Source organism: Heteronotia binoei, chromosome 21 (genome assembly GCF_032191835.1).
Source record: "Heteronotia binoei isolate CCM8104 ecotype False Entrance Well chromosome 21, APGP_CSIRO_Hbin_v1, whole genome shotgun sequence".
Lineage (NCBI taxonomy): Eukaryota > Metazoa > Chordata > Lepidosauria > Squamata > Gekkonidae > Heteronotia > Heteronotia binoei.
Window position 1 is genome coordinate 5604408 of NC_083243.1, and position 23168 is coordinate 5627575.

A 23168-nucleotide genomic window follows, 5' to 3' on the forward strand; every position below is an offset into this window, starting at 1 on the left:
CAAACTGTAAAACTTAATTATTCAAGAGGGCTTTTCTACACAGGCAGCAGAGTTTCTGTACTAAACAATTCACAAAGTTACTTGGATAAATCCTTAAGAGGGTCTGGCCTGTACTACTCGTGCAACGTGCTGTAAGTTGGGTCCCACGATGTAATTTTTGCGCCATTTACAACGCAATCCTGTGCCAAGTTTTACACTGCCTGCAGAAACCAGGAGGTGGGGAGCCTCCCTGGTCCCCCTGGGGTGGTCTGTTCCACAGGGTGGGGGCCACAGCGGAGAAGGCCCTTGTACAGGAGAGCCATGTGATTGTTCAAGGTGCGAAATATTGAAATTACCGCTTGTTCAGCTTCTAACAGCCTCTTCCTGTCTAAAGAATGCAGGTCATCCTCGCGGATGGAACGATCACGTCCACGTGCTGGACACAGACACTTTTACGTGGAGTCGGCCTGTGACAACGGTGAGGTGCTTTCTCTTCGAGAGCGAGATGACCTCCTTGTGCAGGATTTTATGTGTCACACCCCCCCCCCCACTGCCGCCGCCACTCTCTCAGCCACCGCTGCTTGTAACCTTTCTGGAAATGTACATTTTTTAATGATCAGCCTTGTGTGTTGAGAATGAGTTCAGAGTCTCGTCTTCATCTTGATCGCGGCTCTTAGCGGGGTGCCTGAGAGCGCCCTGTCCCCCGCCACCACCTTTTCTGGAACGGGCCAGGTGTTTTTAGAAAGGGGGCAGGGCCAGGTGGGACTTTCCCCCAGCAAGGCTTCTGATTGGCTGTGCAGATTTTGAAAAACACTGCTTTGGCAGCAGCTGCCTCCACAGCACAGGGGTCTCTGCTGTGTGACTGAAGGTCAGCTGTGGTGGCCATTTTGCCTCTCGTGGAAGCCATTTTGTGGAAATGCTTGCTGCAAGGTCTCAGAATTCCAGATACCTGCAGGCTCAATGATCTGTGGACCCCTGGTCTTGGTTGTAGAGAAACCAGCCTCTCAGCCCATTTCTCCTATTTGCAAGATGTGCACCGTAATTCTGGCCTTCCTCACAGGGGTTTTTAAAATATTACTGAGAGAATACATGAGGAATGCCACGTGCACTTAGGAAACAGATGTGCCAAGCTATGTAAGAGAAGCCGTGTTATATCAGGCCAGTGGTCCACCCAGTCCAGCATTGTAAGACAGTCCTCTTCCGGTTGGCTTATAACTGACCGGTACTGAAATACTCTGAAGGAAGTCTATAGATAGCACACTGACATGGATTGATGTATCGATCAATATATTAGTGTTTTAATTATGTAAATTACTATTGTATTTTAATTCTGAATTTTATTGTTAGAACTTTTATGCTGTGAGCCGCCCTGAGCCCGCTTCGGTGGGGTAGGGCGGGATATAAATCAAATCAAATCAAATTGGATGGGTGGGTGGGTGGATGGATGGGTGGGTGGGTGGGTGGGTGGATGGATGATAGATAGATGATAGAGAGAGAGAGAGAGAGAGAGAGAGAGAGAGAGAGAGTCACACAGTGGCCAAAACCCAGGTGCCATCAGGAGGTCCACCAGCAGGGACAGAACTCCAGAAGCCCTCTCACTGTGCCCCCCCCCCCCCCATGCAACAAGAATACAGAGCATCACTGCCCTAGATAGAGAGTTCCAACAATACGCTGTGGCTAATAGCCACGGATGGACCTCTGCTCCAGATGTTTATCCAGTACCCTCTTGAAGCTGTCTATGCTGGCAGCCGCCACCACCTCCTGCGGCAGTGAATTCCACGTGTTAATCCCCCTTTGGGTGAAGAAGGACTTCCTTTTATCCGTTCTAACCCGACTGCTCAGCAATTTCATTGAATGCCCACGAGTTCTCGTATTGCGAGAAAGGGGGAAAAGGACTTCTTTCTCTGCTTTCTCTGTCCCCTCTGCATGTGGCTGAAGTTCTTGACTTCATAGGAAATACCTGTATGACACAGGTGGAGAAAAGAGCTCATGGGCAGAGTTTTATTCTCTGAAATACTGACCGCCAGGGAAAGTTATCTTACCTGTTGTTCGCCACCCTGAGCCCATTAGAGGAGGGCAGGAGATATAAATGCAATAAAATAAGTAAATAAAACAGTCCAGCAGAGCAGGGAGAGCCCGTTTAAGAACATAAGAGAAGCCATGTTAGATCAGGCCAATGGCCCATCCAGTCCAACACTCTGTGTCACACAGTGGCAAAAAATTTTTTAATATACACACACATACACACACACACACTGTGGCTAATAGCCACTGATGGACCTCTGCTCCATATTTTTATCTAAACCCCTCTTGAAGGTGGCTATGCTTGTGGCTGCCGCCACCTCCTGTGGCAGTGCATTCTACATGTTAATCATCCTTTGGGTGAAGAAGTACTTCCTTTTATCCGTTTGAACCTGTCTGCTCAGCAATTTCATCAAATGCCCACGAGTTCTTGTATTGTGAGAAAGAGAGAAAAGTACTTCTTTCTCTACTTTCTCCATCCCATGCATTATCTTGTAAACCTCTATCATGTCACCCCGCAGTCGACATTTCTCCAAGCTAAAGAGTCCCAAGCGTTTCAACCTTTCTTCATAGGGAAAGTGTTCCAGCCCTTTAATCATTCTAGTTGCCCTTTTCTGGACTTTCTCCAATGCTATAATATCCTTTTTGAGGTGCGGCGACCAGAACTGCACACAGTACTCCAAATGAGACCGCACCATCGATTTATACAGGGGCATTATGATACTGGCTGATTTGTTTTCAATTCCCTTCCTAATAATTCCCAGCATGGCGTTGGCCTTTTTTATTGCAAACGCACACTGTCTTGACATTTTCAGTGAGTTATCTACCACGACCCCAAGATCTCTCTCTTGGTCAGTCTCTGCCAGTTCACACCCCATCAACTTGTATTTGTAACTGGGATTCTTGGCCCCAATGTGCATTACTTTGCACTTGGCCCCAATGTACATTACTTTGCACTTGGCCACAATGTGCATTACTTTGCACTTTGGTGTAGTGATTAAGCATGCGAACTCTTATCTGGGAGAACTGGGTTTGATTCCCCACTCCTCCACTTGCAGCTGCTGGAATGGCCTTGGGTCAGCCAGAGCTCTGGCAGAGGTTGTCCTTGAAAGGGCAGCTGCTGTGAGAGCCCTCTCAGCCCCACCCACCTCACAGGGTGTCTGTTGTGGGGGAGGAAGGGAAAGGAGATTGTGAGCTGCTCTGAGACTCTTCGGAGTGGAGGGCGGGATATAAATCCAATATCTTCATCTACCTCACAGGGTGTCTGTTGTGGGGGAGGAAGGGAAAGGAGATTGTGAGCTGCTCTGAGACTCTTCGGTGTGGAGGGCGGGATATAAATCCAATATCTTCATCTACCTCACAGGGTGTCTGTTGCGGGGGGAGGAAGGGAAAGGAGATTGTGAGCCACTCTGAGACTCTTCGGAGGGGAGGGCAGTATATAAATCCAATATCTTTTTCTTTTGAAAGCCACATGTTTTGCCCGCAACACTCCCTTGGTGGGTTATCGAGTTCCAATCTGCTTTCTGAATAATACTTTCTTGCTTTCTTCCCACAGGGCAAATCGCCCTCTCCCCGGGCCGCCCACGCCTGCGCCACAGTCGGAAACCGAGGCTACGTCTTTGGGGGCAGATATCGAGTAAGCAGAAGGCCAGAGCGGAGAGGCAGTTGTCTCTGTGGGACTGGCCTAAGAGCCCGTTTGGTACAGTGGTTAAGAATGGTGGGCTCTGATCCGGAGAACCGGGTTCGATTCCCACCTCCTCTACGTGCAGCCCGCGGGATGACCTCGGGTCAGCCCCACTTCTCTCAAGAGCAGTTCTCAGTCAGAGCTCTCTCAGCCCCACCCATGTCACAGGGTGTCTGTTGTGGGGGAGGAAGGGAAAGGAGATTGTACGCTGCTCTGAGCCTCTGTCCTTGAAAGGGCAGCTTCTGGGAGAGCTCTCTCAGCCCCACCCACCTCCCAGGGTGTCTGTTGTGGGGAGAGGAAGGGAAGGAGACCGTAAGCCGCTCTGAGGCTCCTTTGGGTAGTGAAGGGCAGGGTATAAAAATCCCAACTCTTCTTCATTCTCTTTCTCACATCAGGACTCACGAATGAATGATCTCTACTGTCTCAACCTGGATACGTGGGAGTGGCATGAAATGTGAGCAGACGGGGGGCTCCCCAGGTTGTCTGACTGTTCCTGGGAACAGAATATGCCTGCTTTCCTCTTCTGGGTTTTGTCTTTCTCCTCTTATAGGGAAGGGGTGGTGGCTCAGTGGAACATCCTCCGCTCGACCCGCAGAAGGTCCCAGGTTCAATCCCCGGCATCCCCAGTTCAAAGGAGGTGACACGAAGGGCCTCCGCTTCAGGCCCTGGAAGAGCCGCTGCCAGTCTGAGCAGACAATACTGACCGTGATAGACCAAGGGTCTGATTCAGTAGAAGGCAGCTTCATGCGTGCTTGGGGAGGGGCTGGGGCTCAGAGGCAGAGCATCTCCATGGCATGCATAAAGTCCCAGGTTCGATCCCCACCATTGGGGAGGGATGGTGGCTCAGTGGTGGAGCATCTGCTTGGTAAGCAGAAGGTCCCAGGTTCACTCCCCGGCATCTCCAACTAAAAAAGGTCCAGACAAGCAGGTGTGAAAAATCTCAGCTTGAGGCCCTGGAGAGCCACTGCCAGTCTGAGTAGACTGACTTTGATGGACCCAGGGTCTGATTAAGTAGAAGGCAGCTTCATTAGGGGAGGGACAGTGGCTCAGTGGTAGAGCATCTGCTTGGTAAGCAGAAGGTCCCAGGTTCAATCCCCGGCATCTCCAACTAAAAAGGGTCCAGGCAAGTAGGCGTGAAAAACCTCAGCTGGAGAGCCGCTGCCAGTCTGAGTAGACAAGACTGACTTCGATGGACCAAAGAGGGTCTGATTCAGTGTAAGGCAGCTTCATATGTTGATCTCCAGGTTAAAAGATCTTGTTGGCAATTAATGTAGAATGCCTCAGCCTGAGACCCTGGAGAGCAGCTGCCAGTCTGAGTCGGCAATACTTGCCTTGATGGGTCAGCACTCCAATGCAGTAGAAGGCAGCTTCATGTGCTTCATCTGTGGGGAGCTCCGTGATTCCACCTCCCCCCACACCCTTGCCTTGTCGCCGGGACAGGCCCCTGGCATCTTCTTTCCGAGCTGGACAAGAGTACTGAGTTCGAGAACTCCTTCCTGGATGAGAACGTCTGCCTTGTTTCCCCAACCAGGAGCTTGACCTGCACGTGGGCAAGGGGGCTGGAGGCATCCAGGCTTCTCAAGACCGTCCACAATTTCACACCATGCTGACTTGCCTTTTTCTATTTGTAGCATCACGCAAGGGTCGTGCCCCGTCGGCCGCTCCTGGCATTCGTTAACCCCGGTGTCGTCCGACCACCTCTTCCTCTTTGGCGGGTTCACCACCGACAAGCAGCCACTGAGTAAGCACTTCCCACGGGGCCCGAATACAGTCGTTTGTCTAGAAAGGGCCCTTCCGTGGAATCTGGCATAAGCACCAACTTCTTTTCGGGGGGGGGGAGGGGAGATTGTTTCCTTGGTGTGATTGCCAGTTGCTCAGTGTCTTATCCACTTGCCACAGGGGTGTAGGAAATAGGCATGCACACACTCTCCTTCGAAGAAGTGGTTTTGATTCTGATTTTAAAGTGGCAGAGGGACATAAGAACAAAAGAGAAGCCACGTTGGATCAGGCCACTGGCCCATCCAGTCCAACACTCTGTGTCACATAATAACATAAGGGAAGCCATGTTGGATCAGGCCAGTGGCCCATCCAGTCCAACACTCTGTGTCACATAACAACATAAGGGAAGCCATGTTGGATCAGGCCACTGGCCCATCCAGTCCAACACTCTGTGTCACATAACAACATAAGGGAAGCCATGTTGGATCAGGCCACTGGCCCATCCAGTCCAACACTCTGTGTCACATAACAACATAAGGGAAGCCATGTTGGATCAGGCCAGTGGCCCATCCAGTCCAACACTCTGTGTCACATAACAACATAAGGGAAGCCATGTTGGATCAGGCCACTGGCCCATCCAGTCCAACACTCTGTGTCACATAACAACATAAGGGAAGCCATGTTGGATCAGGCCACTGGCCCCTCCAGTCCAACACTCTGTGTCACATAAGAGAAGCCATGTTGGATCAGGCCAGTGGCCCCTCTAGTCCAACACTCTGTGTCACATAAGAACATAAGAGAAGCCCTGTTGGATCAGGCCAATGGCCCATCCAGTTCAACACTCTGTGTCACATAAGAACATAAGAGATGCCATGTTGGATCAGGCCAATGGCCCATCCAGTCCAACACTCTGTGTCACATAAGAACATCAGAGAAGCCTTGTTGGATCAGGCCAAGGGCCCACCAGTCCAACACTTTGCGTCACATAAGAACATAAGAGAAGCTATGTTGGATCAGGCCAAAGGCCCATCCAGCCCAACACTCTGTGTCACACAATGGCCAAAAAAAACCCCCCAAATCAAGTGCCATCAAGAGGTCCACCAGTGGGGCTAGAAGCACAAGAATACAGAGCATCACTGCCCCAGACAGAGAGTCCCAACGATAAGCTGTGACTAATAGCCACTGATGGACCTCTGCTCCAGATGTTGATCCAATCCCATGTTGAAGCTGGCTATGCCTGTAGCCGCCACCCCCTCCTGTGGCAGTGAATTCCACATGTTAATCACCCCTTGGGTGAAGAAGTACTTCCTTTTATCTGTTTTAACCTGTCTGCTCAGCAATTTCACTGAATGCCCACGAGTTCTTGTATTGTGAGAAAGGGAGAAAAGGACTTCTTTCTCCGCTTTCTCCATCCCATGCATAATCTTGTCAACCTCTATCATTTCACCCCGCAGTCGACCTTTCTCCAAGCGAAAGAGTCCCAAGCGTTTTAACCTTCCTTCATAGGGAAAGCCGGAGACCTGAAAACCAAAGTTCCGCTGGGGGATCGAACTCGGGTCGTGAGCAGAGCTTAGCACTGCAGTACTGCAGCTTTAACCCTCCACGAGGCTCTGTTCTGCTTTAATTAAACCCCAGTGCTAAATAAGAGAGTCTGAATAGCTAAAAGGGAGAGAACGGGCTATTGTTAGCTGCCCTGACTCCACTAGGGGAGGGGGGGATATAAATCTGATAAAATAAATAAAATAAGGGTGGTTCCTCCAGATCTGAAGGCAGCTTCTTCCGGCCCCCCTGAGAGAGCCCTCCCCACTCCAAACATCTCTTCTGTCTGTTGCAGGTGACGCCTGGATTTATTGCATCAGTAAAAACAAGTGGATACAATTTCAGCACAATTACACAGAGAAACCCCGGTAAGGAGCGTAGCTCAAATCATTATTTTGCATGGGAGTGCCTGCAACTGCATTCACAGCCTGGGGTGTTACGTGCCATCCAGTTGCTTCCAATTGATGGCAACAGTATGAATGAATGACCTCCAAAATGTCCTCTTGTTAACAGCCTTGCTCGGGTCTTGTAAATGGAGGGCCCCCGCGGCTTCCCTGATTGAGTCTGTCCGTCTCATGTTGAGTCCTCCTCTTTTTTCGACTGCCCGCAACGTGACTCTCCTCGTCTCATGATGTGACCCAAGTATGCTAGCCTCAGTTTAGTCATTTTAGCCTGTAGGGCAGAGTTCAGGCTTGGTTTGGTCTAAAAAAGGAGATGACTGCAGATTTATACCCCGCTCTTCTCTCTGAATCAGAGACTCCAAGCGACTCACAATCTCCTTTATCTTCCTCCCCCACAACAGACACCCTGTGAGGTGAGTGGGGCTGAGAGAGGTCTCCCAGCAGCTGCCCTTTCAAGGACAGAGTCTCAGAGTAGCTCACAATCTCCTTTCCCTTTCTTCCCCCACAACAGACACCCTGTGAGGTGGGTGGGGCTGAGAGAGCTCTCACAGCAGCTGCCCTCTCAAGGACAGAGTCTCAGAGTGGCTCACAATCTCCTTTCCCTTTCTCCCCCCATAACAGACACCCTGTGAGGTGGGTGGGGCTGAGAGAGTTCTCCCAGAAGCTGCCCTTTCAAGAACAGAGTCTTAGAGCGGCACACAATCTCCTTTCCCTTTCTCCCCCACAACAGACACCCTGTGAGGTGGGGGGGGAGCTGAGAGGGCTCTCTCAGCAGCTGCGCTTTCCAGGACAACCTCTGCCAGAGCTATGGCTGACCCAAGGCCATTCCAGCAGGTGCAAGTGGAGGAGTGGGGAATCAAACCCGTCTCTCCTGGATAAGAAGAAGAATTGTAGATTTATATCCCACCCTTCTCCCTGAATCAGAGACTCAGAGTGGCTCACAATCTCCTATGTCTTCTCCCCCCACAACAGACACCCTGTGAGGTGTGTGGGGCTGAGAGAGCTCGGACAGAAGCTGCCTTTTCAAGGACAACTCCTGTGAGACCTATGGCTGACCCAAGGCCATTCCAGCAGCTGCAAGTGGAGGAGTGGGGAATCAAACCCGGTTCTCCCAGATAAAAGTCCTCGCACTTAACCACTACACCAAACGGTTTCTCCCTGATTTGTCTTTTTGGCAGTCCACGGAATCTGCCAGCACCGCATTTAAGAGGAATCCGTTTTCTTCTCGTCAGCTTTCCATGGTCCACAGCTGTCTTTTGATGGAGGCCCCTCCTCAGCTGTCTCTTGGCATTCGTGAGCCAGACGTCTGCGGCTCCATCACAGCCCACCCTCAGATCCCACAAAGAGGGGGCCGAACGCCTGAAAAGCAGCCAGCCACAGCTGGGAAGAGCTGCCTTGAGAATCTGCAGCTCAACAGCAACTCCCCCCACCATGGAGGTGTCTGCCAGTGCCAAGTGCAGGCACAAGGCGTGGCTTAGAACAGTAGAGTTGGAAGTGTCCATAGAGGCCATCTAGTCCAACCCCCCTGCTCAATGCAGCATCAACCTAGAGCAGAAATGGCCAAACTGGCTTGGGAGCTACATGTGGCTCTTTGTGTGGCTCTTGAAACCCCCACTGCCATGTCAGCCGGCTTGGAGAAAGCATTTGGCTCTTTAAATCGCTTCTCCAAACCAAGCCAGCTGGAAGCTTGGAGAATGCATTTAAAGTTGCTTTCTTTCCACTATTCCCTACCTCACCTCCCCCAGCTATTTGCTTTCCTTCCTTTCTCCCTGCCTCTCTTCCTTCCTGTCTTTTGGCTCTCAGACATCTGATGTCCGTGTCTTGTGGCTCTCAGACATCTGATGTCCGTGTCTTGTGGCTCTCAGATATCTGATGTCCGTGTCTTTTGGCTCTCAGACATCTGATGTCCGTGTCTTTTGGCTCTCAGATATCTGATGTCCGTGTCTTGTGGCTCTCAGACATCTGATGTCCGTGTCTTGTGGCTCTCAGATATCTGATGTCCGTGTCTTTTGGCTCTCAGACATCTGATGTCCGTGTCTTTTGGCTCTCAGATATCTGATGTCCGTGTCTTGTGGCTCTCAGACATCTGATGTCCGTGTCTTTTGGCTCTCAGATATCTGATGTCCGTGTCTTGTGGCTCTCAGACATCTGATGTCCGTGTCTTGTGGCTCTCAGATATCTGATGTCCGTGTCTTTTGGCTCTCAGACATCTGATGTCCGTGTCTTTTGGCTCTCAGATATCTGATGTCCGTGTCTTGTGGCTCTCAGACATCTGATGTCCGTGTCTTGTGGCTCTCAGACATCTGATGTCCGTGTCTTGTGGCTCTCAGATATCTGATGTCCGTGTCTTTTGGCTCTCAGACATCTGATGTCCGTGTCTTTTGGCTCTCAGATATCTGATGTCCGTGTCTTTTGGCTCTCAGACATATGATGTCTGTGTCTTTTGGCTCTCAGACATCTGATGTCCGTGTCTTGCGGCTCTCAGACATCTGATGTCCGTGTCTTTTGGCTCTCAGACATCTGATGTCCGTGTCTTGCGGCTCTCAGACATCTGATGTCCGTGTCTTGCGGCTCTCAGACATCTGATGTCCGTGTCCTGTGTAAATAAAAAGACTGCTGAGCCATCATAAATTTTAAACAAGACAGTGTAATGTAAAGGTCAGTGGAGTTCTGACCAAACTTGCACATAGAGGACAGTTCAAAAGCAGTCTTTCCAATCACAGTGGAGTGACAATAGTCCAGGATTTAGTTCATGGAACTAAAAGAAGCCCTTCCAAAGACGTCTGTTCTAGATATCAAGACATTTCATCCGTCTGGAAAATCTTACAGACATGTTCTGAACCTTGTTGGTCTCCTGTGAATGTATTGTAAAGATTGGGTTCCAGTGAGAAATAAGCCTCCAAAGCGAAGAAAGACGGATGAAACATCTTGGGGGGTTGGATTAGATGACCCTAGAGGTCCCTTCCAACTCTATGATTCTATGATATCTAGAACAGTTGTCTTTGGAAGGGCTTCTTTTAGTTCCACGAACTAAATACTGGACTATTGTCACTCCTTGGAGATTGGAAAGACTGCTTCTGAACTGTCTTCTGTTAATGGGTTTTTTTGCTACATGCTCTTTTCTATTTAATTAGCCCCCTTCGCCCTTACGGCCCGCTGCACCACTGTATTGTGGAGCTAAACTATCTTGCTTCGTATCACCTTGCTGAACTAACTTACTGAACTTACTGAATGTTGGACTTGTTTTTATTAGGATTTTATTGTGCTTTTAATTTAAATTGTCGTACTCCGCTCTGAGCCGCCCAAAAGGGGAAAGGAGCGGAATAGAAGTAAACTAATAAAGAGTGTTAAAGCTGCAGTCCTAAGCTCTGCTCACGACCTGAGTTCGATCCCAGCGGAAGCTGGGTTCAGGCAGCCGGCTTGAGGTTGACTCAGCCTTCCATCCTTCTGAGGTCGGTCAAATGAGTCCCCAGCTTGCTGGGGGGAAAGCATAGACGACTGGGGAAGGCCATGGCAAACCACCCCGTAAAAAGTCTGCCGTGAAAACGTTGTGAAAGCTGCGTCACCCCAGAGTCGGAAATGACTGGTGCTTGCACAGGGGATTACCTTTACCTTTTTTTAGAGTGGCACAGAGTGGTAAAGCTGCAGTACTGCAGTCCTAGGCTCTGCTCACGACCTGAGTTCTATCCCAGTGAAAGCTGGTTCAAGGTAGCCGGCCCGAGGTTGACTCAGCTTTCCATCCTTCCGAGGTCGGTCAAATGAGAACCCAGCTTGCTGGGGGGAAACGTAGATGACTGGGGAAGGCAATGGCAAACCACCCCGTCAGAAGTCTGCCGTGAAAACGTTGGGAGAGCAACGTCACCCCAGAGTCGGAAACGACCGGCGCTTGCACAGGAGACCTTTCCTTTTTCCCTTTTCTATTTGAAGTTCCACGTGCAAGCTTTGTCAGAACACCACTGACCTTTACATTACACTGTCTTGTTTAAAACTGATGGTGTCTCTCAGCGGTTTCCTTCTTGTAGGGCTCGGTCACTAGGCTTGTCTCTGCCGCGACGGGATCAGCTGAGCTGTGTGTGCAGCCCCTTGCCACCTTTGAAATCTCAGTTGAACATTTCTCTCTTCATCTCTGCTGTCCCTTGATGTCATGATAACCCTTGGGTCATGCCTCCTTTGTTTCAGGCTCTGGCATACGGCCTGCGCCAGCGAAGAAGGGGAGGTGATCGTCTTTGGCGGCTGCGCTAACAACCTACTCGCCCATCACAAAGCGGTGAGTTTCGTTGTTGTGTTTTGGGGAGGGGCGGTGGCTCAGCGGTAGAGCATCTGCTTGGTGAGCAGAAGGTCCCCGGTTCAATCCCCGGCATCTCCAACTAAAAGGGGTCCAGGCAAGTAGGCGTGGAAAACCTCCGCTGGAGACCCTGGAGAGCCGCTGCCAGTCTGAGTAGACAAGACTGACTTTCATGGACCAAAGAGGGTCTGATTCAGTATATGGCAGCTTCATACGTTCATATCTGTTGGGGAAGGATGGTGGCTCAGTGGTAGAGCATCTGCTTGGGAAGCAGAAGGTCCCAGGTTCAATCCCCGGCATCTCCAACTAAAAAGGTCCAGGCAAAATAGGCATGAAAAACTTCAGCTTGAGACCCTGGAGAGCTGCTGCCAGTCTGAGTAGACAATACTGACTTTGATGGACCAAGAGTCTGATTCAGTAGAAGGCAGCTTCATATGTTCTTCATATGTTTAGGTTTGCCCACAGTATGGGGGGGGGCTGCCACCACTCTGGGTTAAGGGTCTCCCTTGAGAAGGCCCAGAGTCCCCTCCCAAGCCCTTCTAGGCCTTCTTTAGCTAGGCCAAATAATGGGCGTGAGGACCAGGCAGAGTTAACTACAAGGGGGGCGGGGAAATGGTTCATTAAAAGATCAGTGCAATATAACAAGCAAGGTGCATAAAACAGTAAAAGGGGTGAAGGGAAAAATAACCAAACGCCCCAACGCGTCTGAACTTACTGTCCCTAACTGTCTCAGTCAGACCTTGGCCTACTCACCCTTCCTCCCAGGGCAAGGATCTCTTCCTGGCAGCAGCTCTTCCTCAGCTCTGCCTCCTAGGAAAAGAACACCCCCTTCCTGGGCTTGGTCCTTAAATCTTCTCCTCCCAGGCCCCACCCCTCTCTGGGCCAGTTTCCATCCAAAACCTGGCTGCCCAATCAGAGGGACAGGAGGGATCCTGGGAAATGTAGGCTCTTCCCAGTAACTCGTAAGCAGGCTTCCCTGGGGCCTGCAAGCCTCGCTAGGTCCACGATGATGAGGTATGCTTCACTGGCTTTTTCCCTTGGGAAAAGGGAGGGAGGGAGCGTCTCTCTTGCAAAACAGGATGGCCTCTGGTCAGTTGCAGTGGGAAACCTTTCATGGCGCCAGCATTTTCCACTGATGCAGCTATACACAGGCAGCGGGCCTCTCTTGTGGTGTGTACCTTCGCACATTGTGGCACGTTTGGTAACAGAGGAAGAGCCTCTGCAGGGATCGTGGGGAAGGCGCAGAAACACCAAATGATTCTTGTCGCTTCCACCCATGGTAAGAACCTTAGAAGAGCCCCGCTAGATCAGACCAGTGAGGGCCCATCTAGTCCAGCCTCCTGTCTCACACAGTGGCCAACAAGTTCCTCTGGAAAGTCAACAACAGGGCAGAGTGGCTGAGGCCTTCCCCTGAGAAGAACCTCAGAAGAGTCCTGCTGGGTCAGACCAGTGAGGGTCCATCTAGTCCAGCCTCCTGTCTCTCACAGTGGCCAACCAGTCCCTCTGTAGGACCAACCACAGGACAGAGAGGCCGAGGCCTTCCTAAGAACATCAGAAGACCCCTGCTGGATCAGACCAGTGAAGGTCCTGGATCAGAGCAGTGAGGGTCCAACTAGTCCAGCCTCCTGTCTCTCACAGTGGCCAGCCAGTTCCTCTGGAGGACCAACAGCAGGGCAGGGAGGCCGAGGCCTTCATAAGAACATCAGAAGAACCCTGCTGGATCGGACCAGTGAGGGTCCATCTAGTCCAGCATCCTGTCTCACACAGAGGCCAACCAGTTCTTCTGGAGGGCCAACAACAGAGCAGAGAGGCCGAGGCCTTCATAAGAAGAGCCCTGATGGATCAGACCAGGAAGGCTCCACCTAGTTAAGCCTCCTGTCTCTAACAGTGGCCAGCCAGTTCCTCTGGAGGACCAACAGCAGGGCAGGGAGGCCGAGGCCTTCATAAGAACATCAGTAGAGCCCTGCTGGATCGGACCAGGGAGGGTCCATCTAGTCCAGCCGCCTGTCTCCCACAGCGGCCAACCAGTTCTTCTGGAGGGCCAACAACAGGGCAGAGAGGCTGAGGCCTTCATAAGAAGAGCCCTGCTGGATCAGACCAGTGAGGGCCCATCTAGTCTCACATAGCAGTCAACCAGTTCCTCGCCAGACCTGGGAAGCTAAGCAGAGTCAAGCCCCGGTTAGTGCTTGGATGGGAAAGCACCCAAGAAGTCCAGGGTTGCTCTGCAGAGGCGGGCAATGGCAAAGCCACCTCCGTTCATCTCTCGCCAGGGCCACCGTAGGACAGCTGCGATTTGACTGCCGTTTCCACCCCCCTCCCTCCCGGTAACTTTATGCGCTTCTCTCTTTTTTTCAGGCACACAGTAATGAGATCCTGGTGTTTTCTCTGCAACCGAAATCTCTCGTAAGGTATTGAGAAGATATTCCGAGCTTTTGCATTCCATCTAGACAAGATGAAAATGGAGAAGTAGGCTAGGGGGCTACCTTCCCCGTGATGGAGCCCTGAGAAGGGGCGACCAAATACCAGGAGTTGGTTCCTTTCTAGCAGGGGGGGCCAAACTGTGGCTCGGGAGCCACATGTGGCTCTTTGACACACATGGTGTGGCTCTCCAAGCCCCCACTGCCCTGTCAGCTGGCTTGCAGAAGGCAGTTCTCTCTTTAAATCAGTTCTCCAAGTCAAGCCAGCAACAGCAGCTTTAAATGAAGTTAAAATTGCTTTCTTGCCACCTCTCCCCATCTTTTCTCCTTCTTTCCTTCCTGACGTGTGGCTCTCAGACATCATTCACGTGGTAGACAACTCACTGAAAATGTCACAATAGTGTGCGATTGCAATAAAAAAGGCCAACGCCATGCTGGGAATTATTAGGAAGGGAATTGAAAACAAATCAGCCAGTATCATAATGCCCCTGTATAAGTCGATGGTGCGGTTTCATTTGGAGTACTGTGTGCAGTTCTGGTCACCGCACCTCAAAAAGGATATTATAGCATTGGAGAAAGTTCAGAGAAGGGCAACTAGAATGATTAAAGGGCTGGAACACCTTCCCTATGAAGAAAGGTTGAAACGCTTGGGGCTCTTTAGCTTGGAGAAACATCGACTGTGGGGTGACATGATAGAGGTTTACAAGCTAATGCATAGGATGGAGAAAGTAGAGAAAGAAGTCCTTTTCTCCCTTTCTCACAATACAAGAACTCGTGGGCGTTCAATGAAATTGCTGAGCAGTCGGGTAAAAATGGATAGAAAGAAGCCCTTCTTCACCCAAAGGGTGATTAACATGTGGAATTCACTGCCACAGGAGGTGGCGGCGGCCACAAGTATAGCCAGCTTCAAGAGGGGGTTAGATAAAGATATGGAGCAGAGGTCCATCAGTGGCTGTTAGCCACAGTGTGTATTTTGGCCACTGTGTGACGCAGAGCGTTGGACTGGATGGGCCATTGGCCTGATGCAACGTGGCTTCTCTTTTCTTGCAGCTCTCAAACGTCTGACATTTACTCTACGTGGCTCTCACGCTAAGGACATTTGGCCACCCCTTCTTTATAAACTCCGTGAAGCTGGATCCGCCCACAGCAAGTTCTGGGGTGTGAGAAGCTTTGGCCATCGAATGAACGGAAGGCAGCCTTCACTGGCCGGAAGGAGCTCTTTGCAACCCAGGCACCCCTCTGGCGAACAGCAGGGCAGCCCAGTGGCTCACCAGTGCAGAACTGGCGAAGAGAGATTAAGACAGGAGCCCCAAGTGGTCATTTTGGTGTGCTCAGGGCCAGCTATAGGGAGAGTATGCCCCCATTGCTACAGCAGGTAACGCTGGCTACTGAGATCCATTCCTGAGCCCAATTCGAGTGGTTGGTTTTGCCCTTTACATGGCTTGGGTCCAGGGTATTTGAAGTGCTGTCTTTTCCCGTATATCCGTGCCCAGGAATTAAAGTTGCTTTCTTTCCACCTCTCCCTCCCCAAGGAGACGCTCCCGACTGTCCCACCGATCCAAGAAGCTCACTTGGTGGGCGCATGACACAGGGCCCTGTTGGTGGCAGCCCCCCCCCCTTCCATTATGGAACACTCACCCCAGGGAGGCACGCCTGGCCCCTCAATGTCAGTCTCTGGCACACAGCTGGAAGACAGGTTTATTTAAGATTGCACTGGACAAATTCAGTTTTTATTTATTGGCAGCTCAAAATTGAGACCATCTTTTATGTGTTTTATACCAGGGGTGGGAAACGGTAGCTCTCCAGATGTTTTTTGCCTACAACTCCCATCATCCCCAGCCATTGGCCATGCTGGCTGGGGCTGATGGGAGTTGTAGGCAAAAAAACATCTGGAGAGCTACCGCTGGCCACCCGTTTTATACCTTTTATTTATGCCATGAGCCACTTTGAGTACCAGAAGGCTTTCAAACAAAGTTTTAAAACAAAGAAAGGCTTTCAAACAAAGTTTTAAAACAGGGGTGTCAAACATGCAGCCCAGGGGCCGAATTAGGCCTCTGGAAGGCTTTTATCAGGCCCCCGAGCAACTGGCTCTTGTCTCCTTCCTTGTCCCTCTCTCCTGCTTCCTTCTGCATCACAGCTTGTTTTGCAAGGCTTCCTCAATCGCCCAGTAGAGCTGCAGAGCAAACCCTCGATTTTCTCCATTGGTTGAGGCTCCTCCCCCTCCTGGTCCCCTGGGGAGGGAGGGAAAGAGCCGGAGCTTCCTTTGCCCAGTTTCCTGGATCCTATGGGAGAGATACAAACTAAGCACCTTTAAAACCAACAAGTGCTAATGTTTTAAGTGTGTTTTAAGATTTTTTTTTTTGGGGGGGGGGGAGAAGAATCTTTAGTTGTGTTTGTCTGTGTCCTTTATAAAGTTTATATCTCTGCTAAAGTAAAGGTAAAGGTAGTCCCCTGTGCAAGCACCAGTTGTTTTCTACTCTGGGGTGATGTTGCTTTCGCAACGTTTTCACAGCAGACTTTTTACAGGGCGGTTTGCCATTGCCTTCCCCAGTCATCTATACTTCCCCCCCCCCCCACCCCAGCAAGCTGGGGACTCATTTTACTGACCTTGGAAGGATGGAAGGCTGAGTCAACCTCGAGCCGGCTAACTGAACCAGCTTCCGCTGGGATCTAACTCTAGATACACACATGGTCCTAACCAATATGACCCGACCCGACAAGGTTTTATTTAGGTCAGATCCGACCCTCATAACAAATGAGTTTGACACCCCTATTTTAAACAATGGATCATTAGGGGTTGGGAAAGACCAGCCAGTGAATGGAAGGGGCAAAACTCTCAGGTCAGCGGAGGGGGTGGGCAGGCATTGGGAGTGGGGATTTCCTCTCCCTCCCCCTAAGCCCCGCCTCTCCTCTTCCTGCAGGCTCTGCCCGGAGGCCATCCTGTTTCCAGGAGGCTTTGGCCAGCTCCTTGCACTGCCTGCCGAAACACTAGACTTCTGTTGATACAGCCCAAAATTGCATTTGCCTTTTTAGCCACCGCATCACACTGTTGGCTTATGTTCAGCGTATGGTCCACTAAGACCCCGAGACAAGTCTCCCCCATCCTATAACCATGCATTGGGTTTTTCCTACTTAAATGCAGAATTTTACATTTATCCCTGTTAAAATTCATTTTATTGATTTTAGCCCAGTTTTCCAGCCTGTCAGGGTCACCCTGGATCCTGTTTCTGTATTTTTCTGTGTTTGCAACCCCTCCCAATTTAGTATCGTCGGCAAATTTAATAAGCATCCCCTCTATTCCTTCAAGTGGCCCCGTGGCGCAGAGTGGTAAAGCAGCAGTACTACAGTACTGTGATCTGAACTCTGCTCACGACCTGAGTTCGATCCCCGGTGGAAGCTGGGTTTTCAGGTAGCTGGCTCGAGGTTGACTCAGCCTTCCATCCTTCCGAGGTTGGTCAAAGGAGTATCCAGCTTGCTGGGGGGAAAGCGGAGAGGACAGGGGAAGCAGGGGCAAACCACCCCGTAAAAAGCCTGCCGTGAAAACGTGGTGAAAGCAACGTCACCCCAGAGTTGGAAATGACTGGTGCTGGCACAGGGGACCTTTCCTTTCCTATTCCTTCATCCAAATCATTGATAAACCTCTATCTTGTCAACCTCTATCATGTCAGCCCGCAGTCGACGTTTCTCCAAGCTAAAGAGCCCCAAGCGTTTCAACCTTTCTTCGCAGACCTATTAATTCATGTCTCGGCAGCCCTCACTGAGGGTCATCTTTTACATGTAGCTTTGAGTGCCGCAAGGTGGAAAGGCAGCTGATAAATGTTTGAAACGATGGATCCTCCGGGGTTGGGAAAGACCGGCCAGTGAATAGAATTGGTGAAACTCTCAGGCCGGTGGAGGGGGTGGGCAGGCATCGGGAGGGGGGATTTCCTGTGTCTCCCCCTAAGCCCCGCCTCTCCTCTTCCTGCAGGCTCTGCGTGGAAGCCATCCTGTGTTTCCGGGAGGCTTTGGCCAGCTCCTTGCAGTGCCTGCCCAAACACCTCCTCCACAGCCTCAACCAGCGCTTCGACAGCAGCAGCAACAACACCTCCGGCTCCTAGGCCGCCCCCCCACCCCGCCTCGGGCACGGATGAGCCCGCCTGGAAAGAGACGGAACCATCGTCTGACCGTCCCCCTCTGTGACGTTTGTACAGGCTAATATTCTCCCCCACCCCCTTTTTTTTTTTGCATCGTCGTAGGGTAACCAGACGCTTCATGGCTTTCACCTCTCGGTTGCATGTGAATGGCTTAGAGAGAAAGAGAAACCTATTTTTGTGTACAAAGACGTTTGCAATAAATGTATTTAATGCAAGTGCAGAGAGACTCGACGCTTCTCTTGAATGGCCGTCCCCGGCTGCGGGACAGCTGAGGATATTTAAGTCACAGAATCCTAGAGTTGGAAGGGACCTCCAGGGTCATCTAGTCCAACCCCCTGCACAATGCAGGAAACTCACAAACACCTCCCCCTAAATTCACAGGATCTTCATTGCTGTCAGATGGACATCCAGCCTCTGCTTAGAAACCTCCAAGGAAGGAGAGCCCACCACCTCCCGAGGAAGCCTGTTCCACTGAGGAACCGCTCTAAACTCACAAACACCTCCCCCTAAATTCACAGGATCTTCATTGCTGTCAGATGGACATCCAGCCTCTGTTTAAAAACCTCCGAGGAAGGAGAGCCCATCACCTCCCAAGGAAGCCTGTTCCACTGAGGAACCGCTCTTAGAATCATAGAATCCTAGAGTTGGAAGGGACCCCCCAGGGTCATCTAGTCCAACCCCCTGCACAATGCAGGAAACTCACAAACACCTCTCCCTAAATTCACAGGATCCTCACTGCTGTCAGGTGGCCATCTAGCCTCTGTTTCAAAACCTCCAAGGAAGGAGAGCCCACCACCTCCCAAGGAGGAAGCCTGTTCCACTGAGGAACCACTCTAACGGTCAGGAAGTTCTTCCTCATGTTGAGCTGGAAACTCTTGATTTCATTTCAACCCATTGGTACTGGTCCTACATTCTGGGGCAACAGAAAAAAATTCCACCCCATCCTATATGACAGCCCTTCAAGTATTTGAAGATGGTGATCCTATCACATAGAATCATAGAGTTGGACGGGACCTCCAGGGTCATCTAATCCAACCCCCTGCACAATGCGGGAAATTCACAAATATTGCCCCCTCAATTCACAGGATCTTCATCACTGTCAGCTGGCCATCTAGCCTCTGTTTAAAAACCTCCAAGGAAAGAGAGCCCACCACCTCCCAGGAAGGCAAAGGAGATTGTGAGCTGCTCTGAGACTCTTTGGAGTGGAGGGCGGGATATAAATCTAATATCTTCAATATCTTCACTGAGGAACCGCTCTAACGGTCAGGAAGTTCTTCCTAATGTTGAGACGGAACCTCTTTTGATTTAATTTCAACCCACTGGTTCTGGTTCCAGGGCCACAGAAAACAATTCCACCCCATCCTCTACAGCAGGGATGGCCAACGGTAGCTCTCCAGATTGGAGATGGCTGATGGGAGTTGTAGGCAAAAAAAAAACACCCACACATCTGTGGAGCTACCGCTGGCCACCCCTGCTCTGCAGCAGTGGCCCCCAACCTTTTTGGCACCAGGGACCGGCAGGGTGGGGGAACTGATTTTGGCCCCCCGTGCTGCGCAGCCGCCTCGCCTCCTCCTGCGTCGCCTCCTCCTCCCTTTGTGTTCATTGTGTTAAGCCAGGGGAAGCGTCTTCCCGGCTCTTTAAAAGCTCTCCCCACCCCCCTGCGGCAGCAGCGGGGAGCAATCTGCTAAACAAGCGGCGCTGCCTTTGCCAAGGGCAGCACAGTCTGTTCAGTGGTGGCTCGCTGCTGCTGCCGGTTTCTCCCGCGGATCAGCTGCCGCCGCGGCAGAAGGAAGCGAGCTTTTCAAGAGCCGGGAGAAGGCGCTTTCCCCGTCTTAAGCTAACAAACCCAGAGGGAGGGGGAGGTGACGCGGCGGGGGGCATGCTCAGCTGGCGGCCCGGTTGCTAATGGGCTACGGACCGGTATCTAAACGGGGACCCCTGCTGCTCTATACGACAGCCCTTCAAAGACTTGAAGATGGTAATCATATATATCGCCTCTTAGCCACCTCCTCTCCAGAGACCCAGCGGTCTCGGAAAGGACTGGTCTTCCGAACGCCACCTTCTGTGACCGTCCCTGCCTGGTCTCGTCAGATCTCAAGAGCCGAGCAGGGTCGGCCCTGATTAGTAGACGGGAGGCTACCGTGGAAGCTCAGGGTCTCTACGCAGAGGCAGGCAACGGCAAACCACCTCTGAACGTCTCTTGGGCCACAAAAACCTCCCAGGGTGCTCGTAGCATGGGGAGGGACGGTGGCTCAGTGGTAGAGCATCTGCATGGGAAGCAGAAGGTCCCAGGTTCAGTCCCCGGCATCTCCAACTCAAAAGAATCCAGGCAAATAGACGTGAAAAACCTCAGCTTGAGACCCTGGAGAGCCGCTGCCAGTCTGAGTAGACAATACTGACTTTGATGGACCGAGGGTCTGATTCAGTAGAAGGCAGCTTCATGTGTTCTTTAGGGGAGGGACGGAGGCTCAGTGGTAGAGCATCTGCATGGGAAGCAGACGGTCCCCGGTTCAGTCCCCGGCATCTCCAACTAAAAAGGGTCCAGGCAAATAGGCGTGAAACACCTCAGCTGGAGACCCTGGAGAGCTGCTGCCAGTCTGAGTAGATAATATTGACTTTGATGGATCCAGGGTCTGATTCAGTGTAAGGCAGCTTCATATGTTCACACACACACAGAGCCATTCTCACACAGAAGCCACTGCTGCCAGGAATTTAGGCACGGCCCAGGTCGGTATTGGCTAATGAGAAGAGCGCATGAAGCTGCCCTTTAACCGGATTGGACCCGAGGTCAGTACTGGCTGCTCAGAGCGGCAGCGGCTCGCCGAGGTCTTGCGCGTCACCTCCTACCTTGTCCTTCCCACTGGGGGAATCGAACCCTGGACCTTCTGCACGCTAAGCGGCGGATTGACCACTGAGCCGCAGCCCCTTGCAGGAAAGACCCGGGGGGGAAGGAAACCAGAACCCATCAGTGGACACATTCTGCCGACCCACAGTCAAAAAACACGAGCATCGGGCTTTATTAGCAAAACTGGAAGAGAGCTGCTCTGGAGTTTGGGCATCCAACTGGCAGTCAGAGAGGGAGAGTCCGCAGCGGCTGGATGGTGGTGGCCCCTCCTTTTACTTCTTCTTTGCATGCAGGAGGTGAGGAGCAGACACCTTCACTTTGCCTGGGATGTTTCTCGAGAGGTCAGTGTCCTGAGCAAAAGAAGAGAAACATTGCCCTGCTGATTAGAAGAAGAAGTTGAAGAATTGCGGATTTCTACCCCGCTCGTCTCTCTGAATCAGAGACTCAGAGTGGCTTACAATCTCCCATGTCTTCTCCCCCCACAACAGACATCCTGTGAGGCGGGTGGGGCTGAGAGAGCTCTGACAGAAGCTGCCCTTTCAAGGACAGAGTCTCAGAACAGCCTACAATCTCTTTTATCATCTTCCCCCAACAACAGACACCCTGTGAGGTGGGTGGGGCTGAGAGAGCTCTCCCAGCAGCTGCCCTTTCAAGGACAGTCTCAGAGTGGCCTACAGTCTCCTTTCCCTTCCTCCCCCACAACAGACACCCTGTAAGGTGGGTGGGGCTGAGAGAGCTCTCCCAGCAGCTGCCCTTTCAAGGACAGTCTCAGAGCGGCTCACAATCTCCTTTCCCTTCCTCCTCCACAATGGACACTCTTTGAGGTGGGTGGGGCTGGAGAGGGCTCTCACAGCAGCTGCCCTTTCAAGAACAGTCTCAGAGCGGCCTACAATCTCCTTTCCCTTCCTCCCCCACAACAGACACCCTGTAAGGTGGGTGGGGCTGAGAGAGCTCTCCCAGCAGCTGCCCTTTCAAGGACAGTCTCAGAGCGGCTCACAATCTCCTTTCCCTTCCTCCTCCACAATGGACACTCTTTGAGGTGGGTGGGGCTGGAGAGGGCTCTCACAGCAGCTGCCCTTTCAAGGACAGTCTCAGAGCGGCCTACAATCTCCTTTCCCTTCCTCCTCCACAATGGACACCCTTTGAGGTGGGTGGGACTGAGAGAGCTCTCACAGCATGTGGCGGAACCGGCCCGATTCTGCCTTCAGACCTGGTCCCGTCAACTCCCTATTGAGTCGCCAACTCCTGGAGGGAGCTATTTCTCCTCCTGCCACTTGGGCTCACTGCCACCACCTGCTCAGTCTAGGGGTTCAGATTGAGAGGAACAGGACTCCCAATCCCCCTCTCCGGTTATGAGGCCAGGCCTCAAGGAACTCTGCCACCCTGTACTTGGGTATCACAGAGACCTCAGCACTTCTTTGGGGAACCCCTGGAGGATTGGCACCTTATCCAACTGCATGCCTTCCCCCTTTCCCGCGGCCCCCTTTCTTAAAGCAGCGTGGTCTAAGCGGTCGGGATCTATGTGGAACAGAGATTGACTGCCAGCATTCAAAACAGAAAAAATATTTATTTACAAGAGAAAAAGAAAGGGAAAGAAAAACAAAACAAAAACAGTTACATATAAAAAGTTAGCACAGCACAGCACCCGCACAGCAAACAGCAAAATCTCCCTAGGGAATAAGAGTTCTCAGCAGACATTTCCCTCCCTTCCCCCCGCTTTCTGACGACCCTGAAGCGGGGAGAGGGTCTCCAAACCGGGGGATCCCCTGCCCCCACCTGGGGATTGGCAACCCTACCCACAACAGACACCCTGTGAGGTGGGTGGGGCTGAGAGAGCTCTCACAGCAGCTGCCCTTTCAAGGACAACCTCTGCCAGAGCTCTGGCTGACCCAAAGCCATTCCAGCAGGTGCAAGTGGAGGAGTGGGGAATCAAACTCGGTTCTCACGCCTAAGAGTCCGCACACTTCACCACTACACCAAACTGGCTCTCAGCATGAGTGCTTTTGCCCTGGACAGCCACAGAGGAGGTGGTTCTCCACATCGGGGAATGGAGAAGAGGGCTGGGGAAGACACAGCCTACCTCCCCCCGGATGTACATCCTCTTCTCATGCTCATAAAATGCTCAGCATTACTTTCTACAGAGC

General features: G+C 51.7%; 2 protein-coding genes across 2 annotated transcripts in view; one reads left to right on the forward strand and one right to left on the reverse strand.

Annotated features, from left to right (window-relative positions):
* KLHDC2 (kelch domain containing 2) overlaps positions 1–18399 on the forward strand; it is a 43085-nt gene extending 24686 nt beyond the window's left edge. Inside the window, 8 exon segments of the mRNA XM_060261548.1 lie at positions 374–457; positions 3557–3637; positions 4081–4139; positions 5317–5426; positions 7239–7311; positions 11524–11611; positions 13985–14037; positions 18014–18399. Coding sequence (XP_060117531.1) covers positions 374–457; positions 3557–3637; positions 4081–4139; positions 5317–5426; positions 7239–7311; positions 11524–11611; positions 13985–14037; positions 18014–18143 — 678 coding nt within the window. The 3' untranslated portion in view covers positions 18144–18399.
* A 2783-nt stretch (positions 18400–21182) lies between these two features.
* NEMF (nuclear export mediator factor) overlaps positions 21183–23168 on the reverse strand; it is a 75390-nt gene continuing 73404 nt past the window's right edge. The window contains exon 33 of the mRNA XM_060261399.1: positions 21183–21374. Within this exon, the coding sequence (XP_060117382.1) occupies positions 21297–21374 (78 nt within the window). The 3' untranslated portion in view covers positions 21183–21296. The remainder of the gene's footprint in view (positions 21375–23168) is intronic.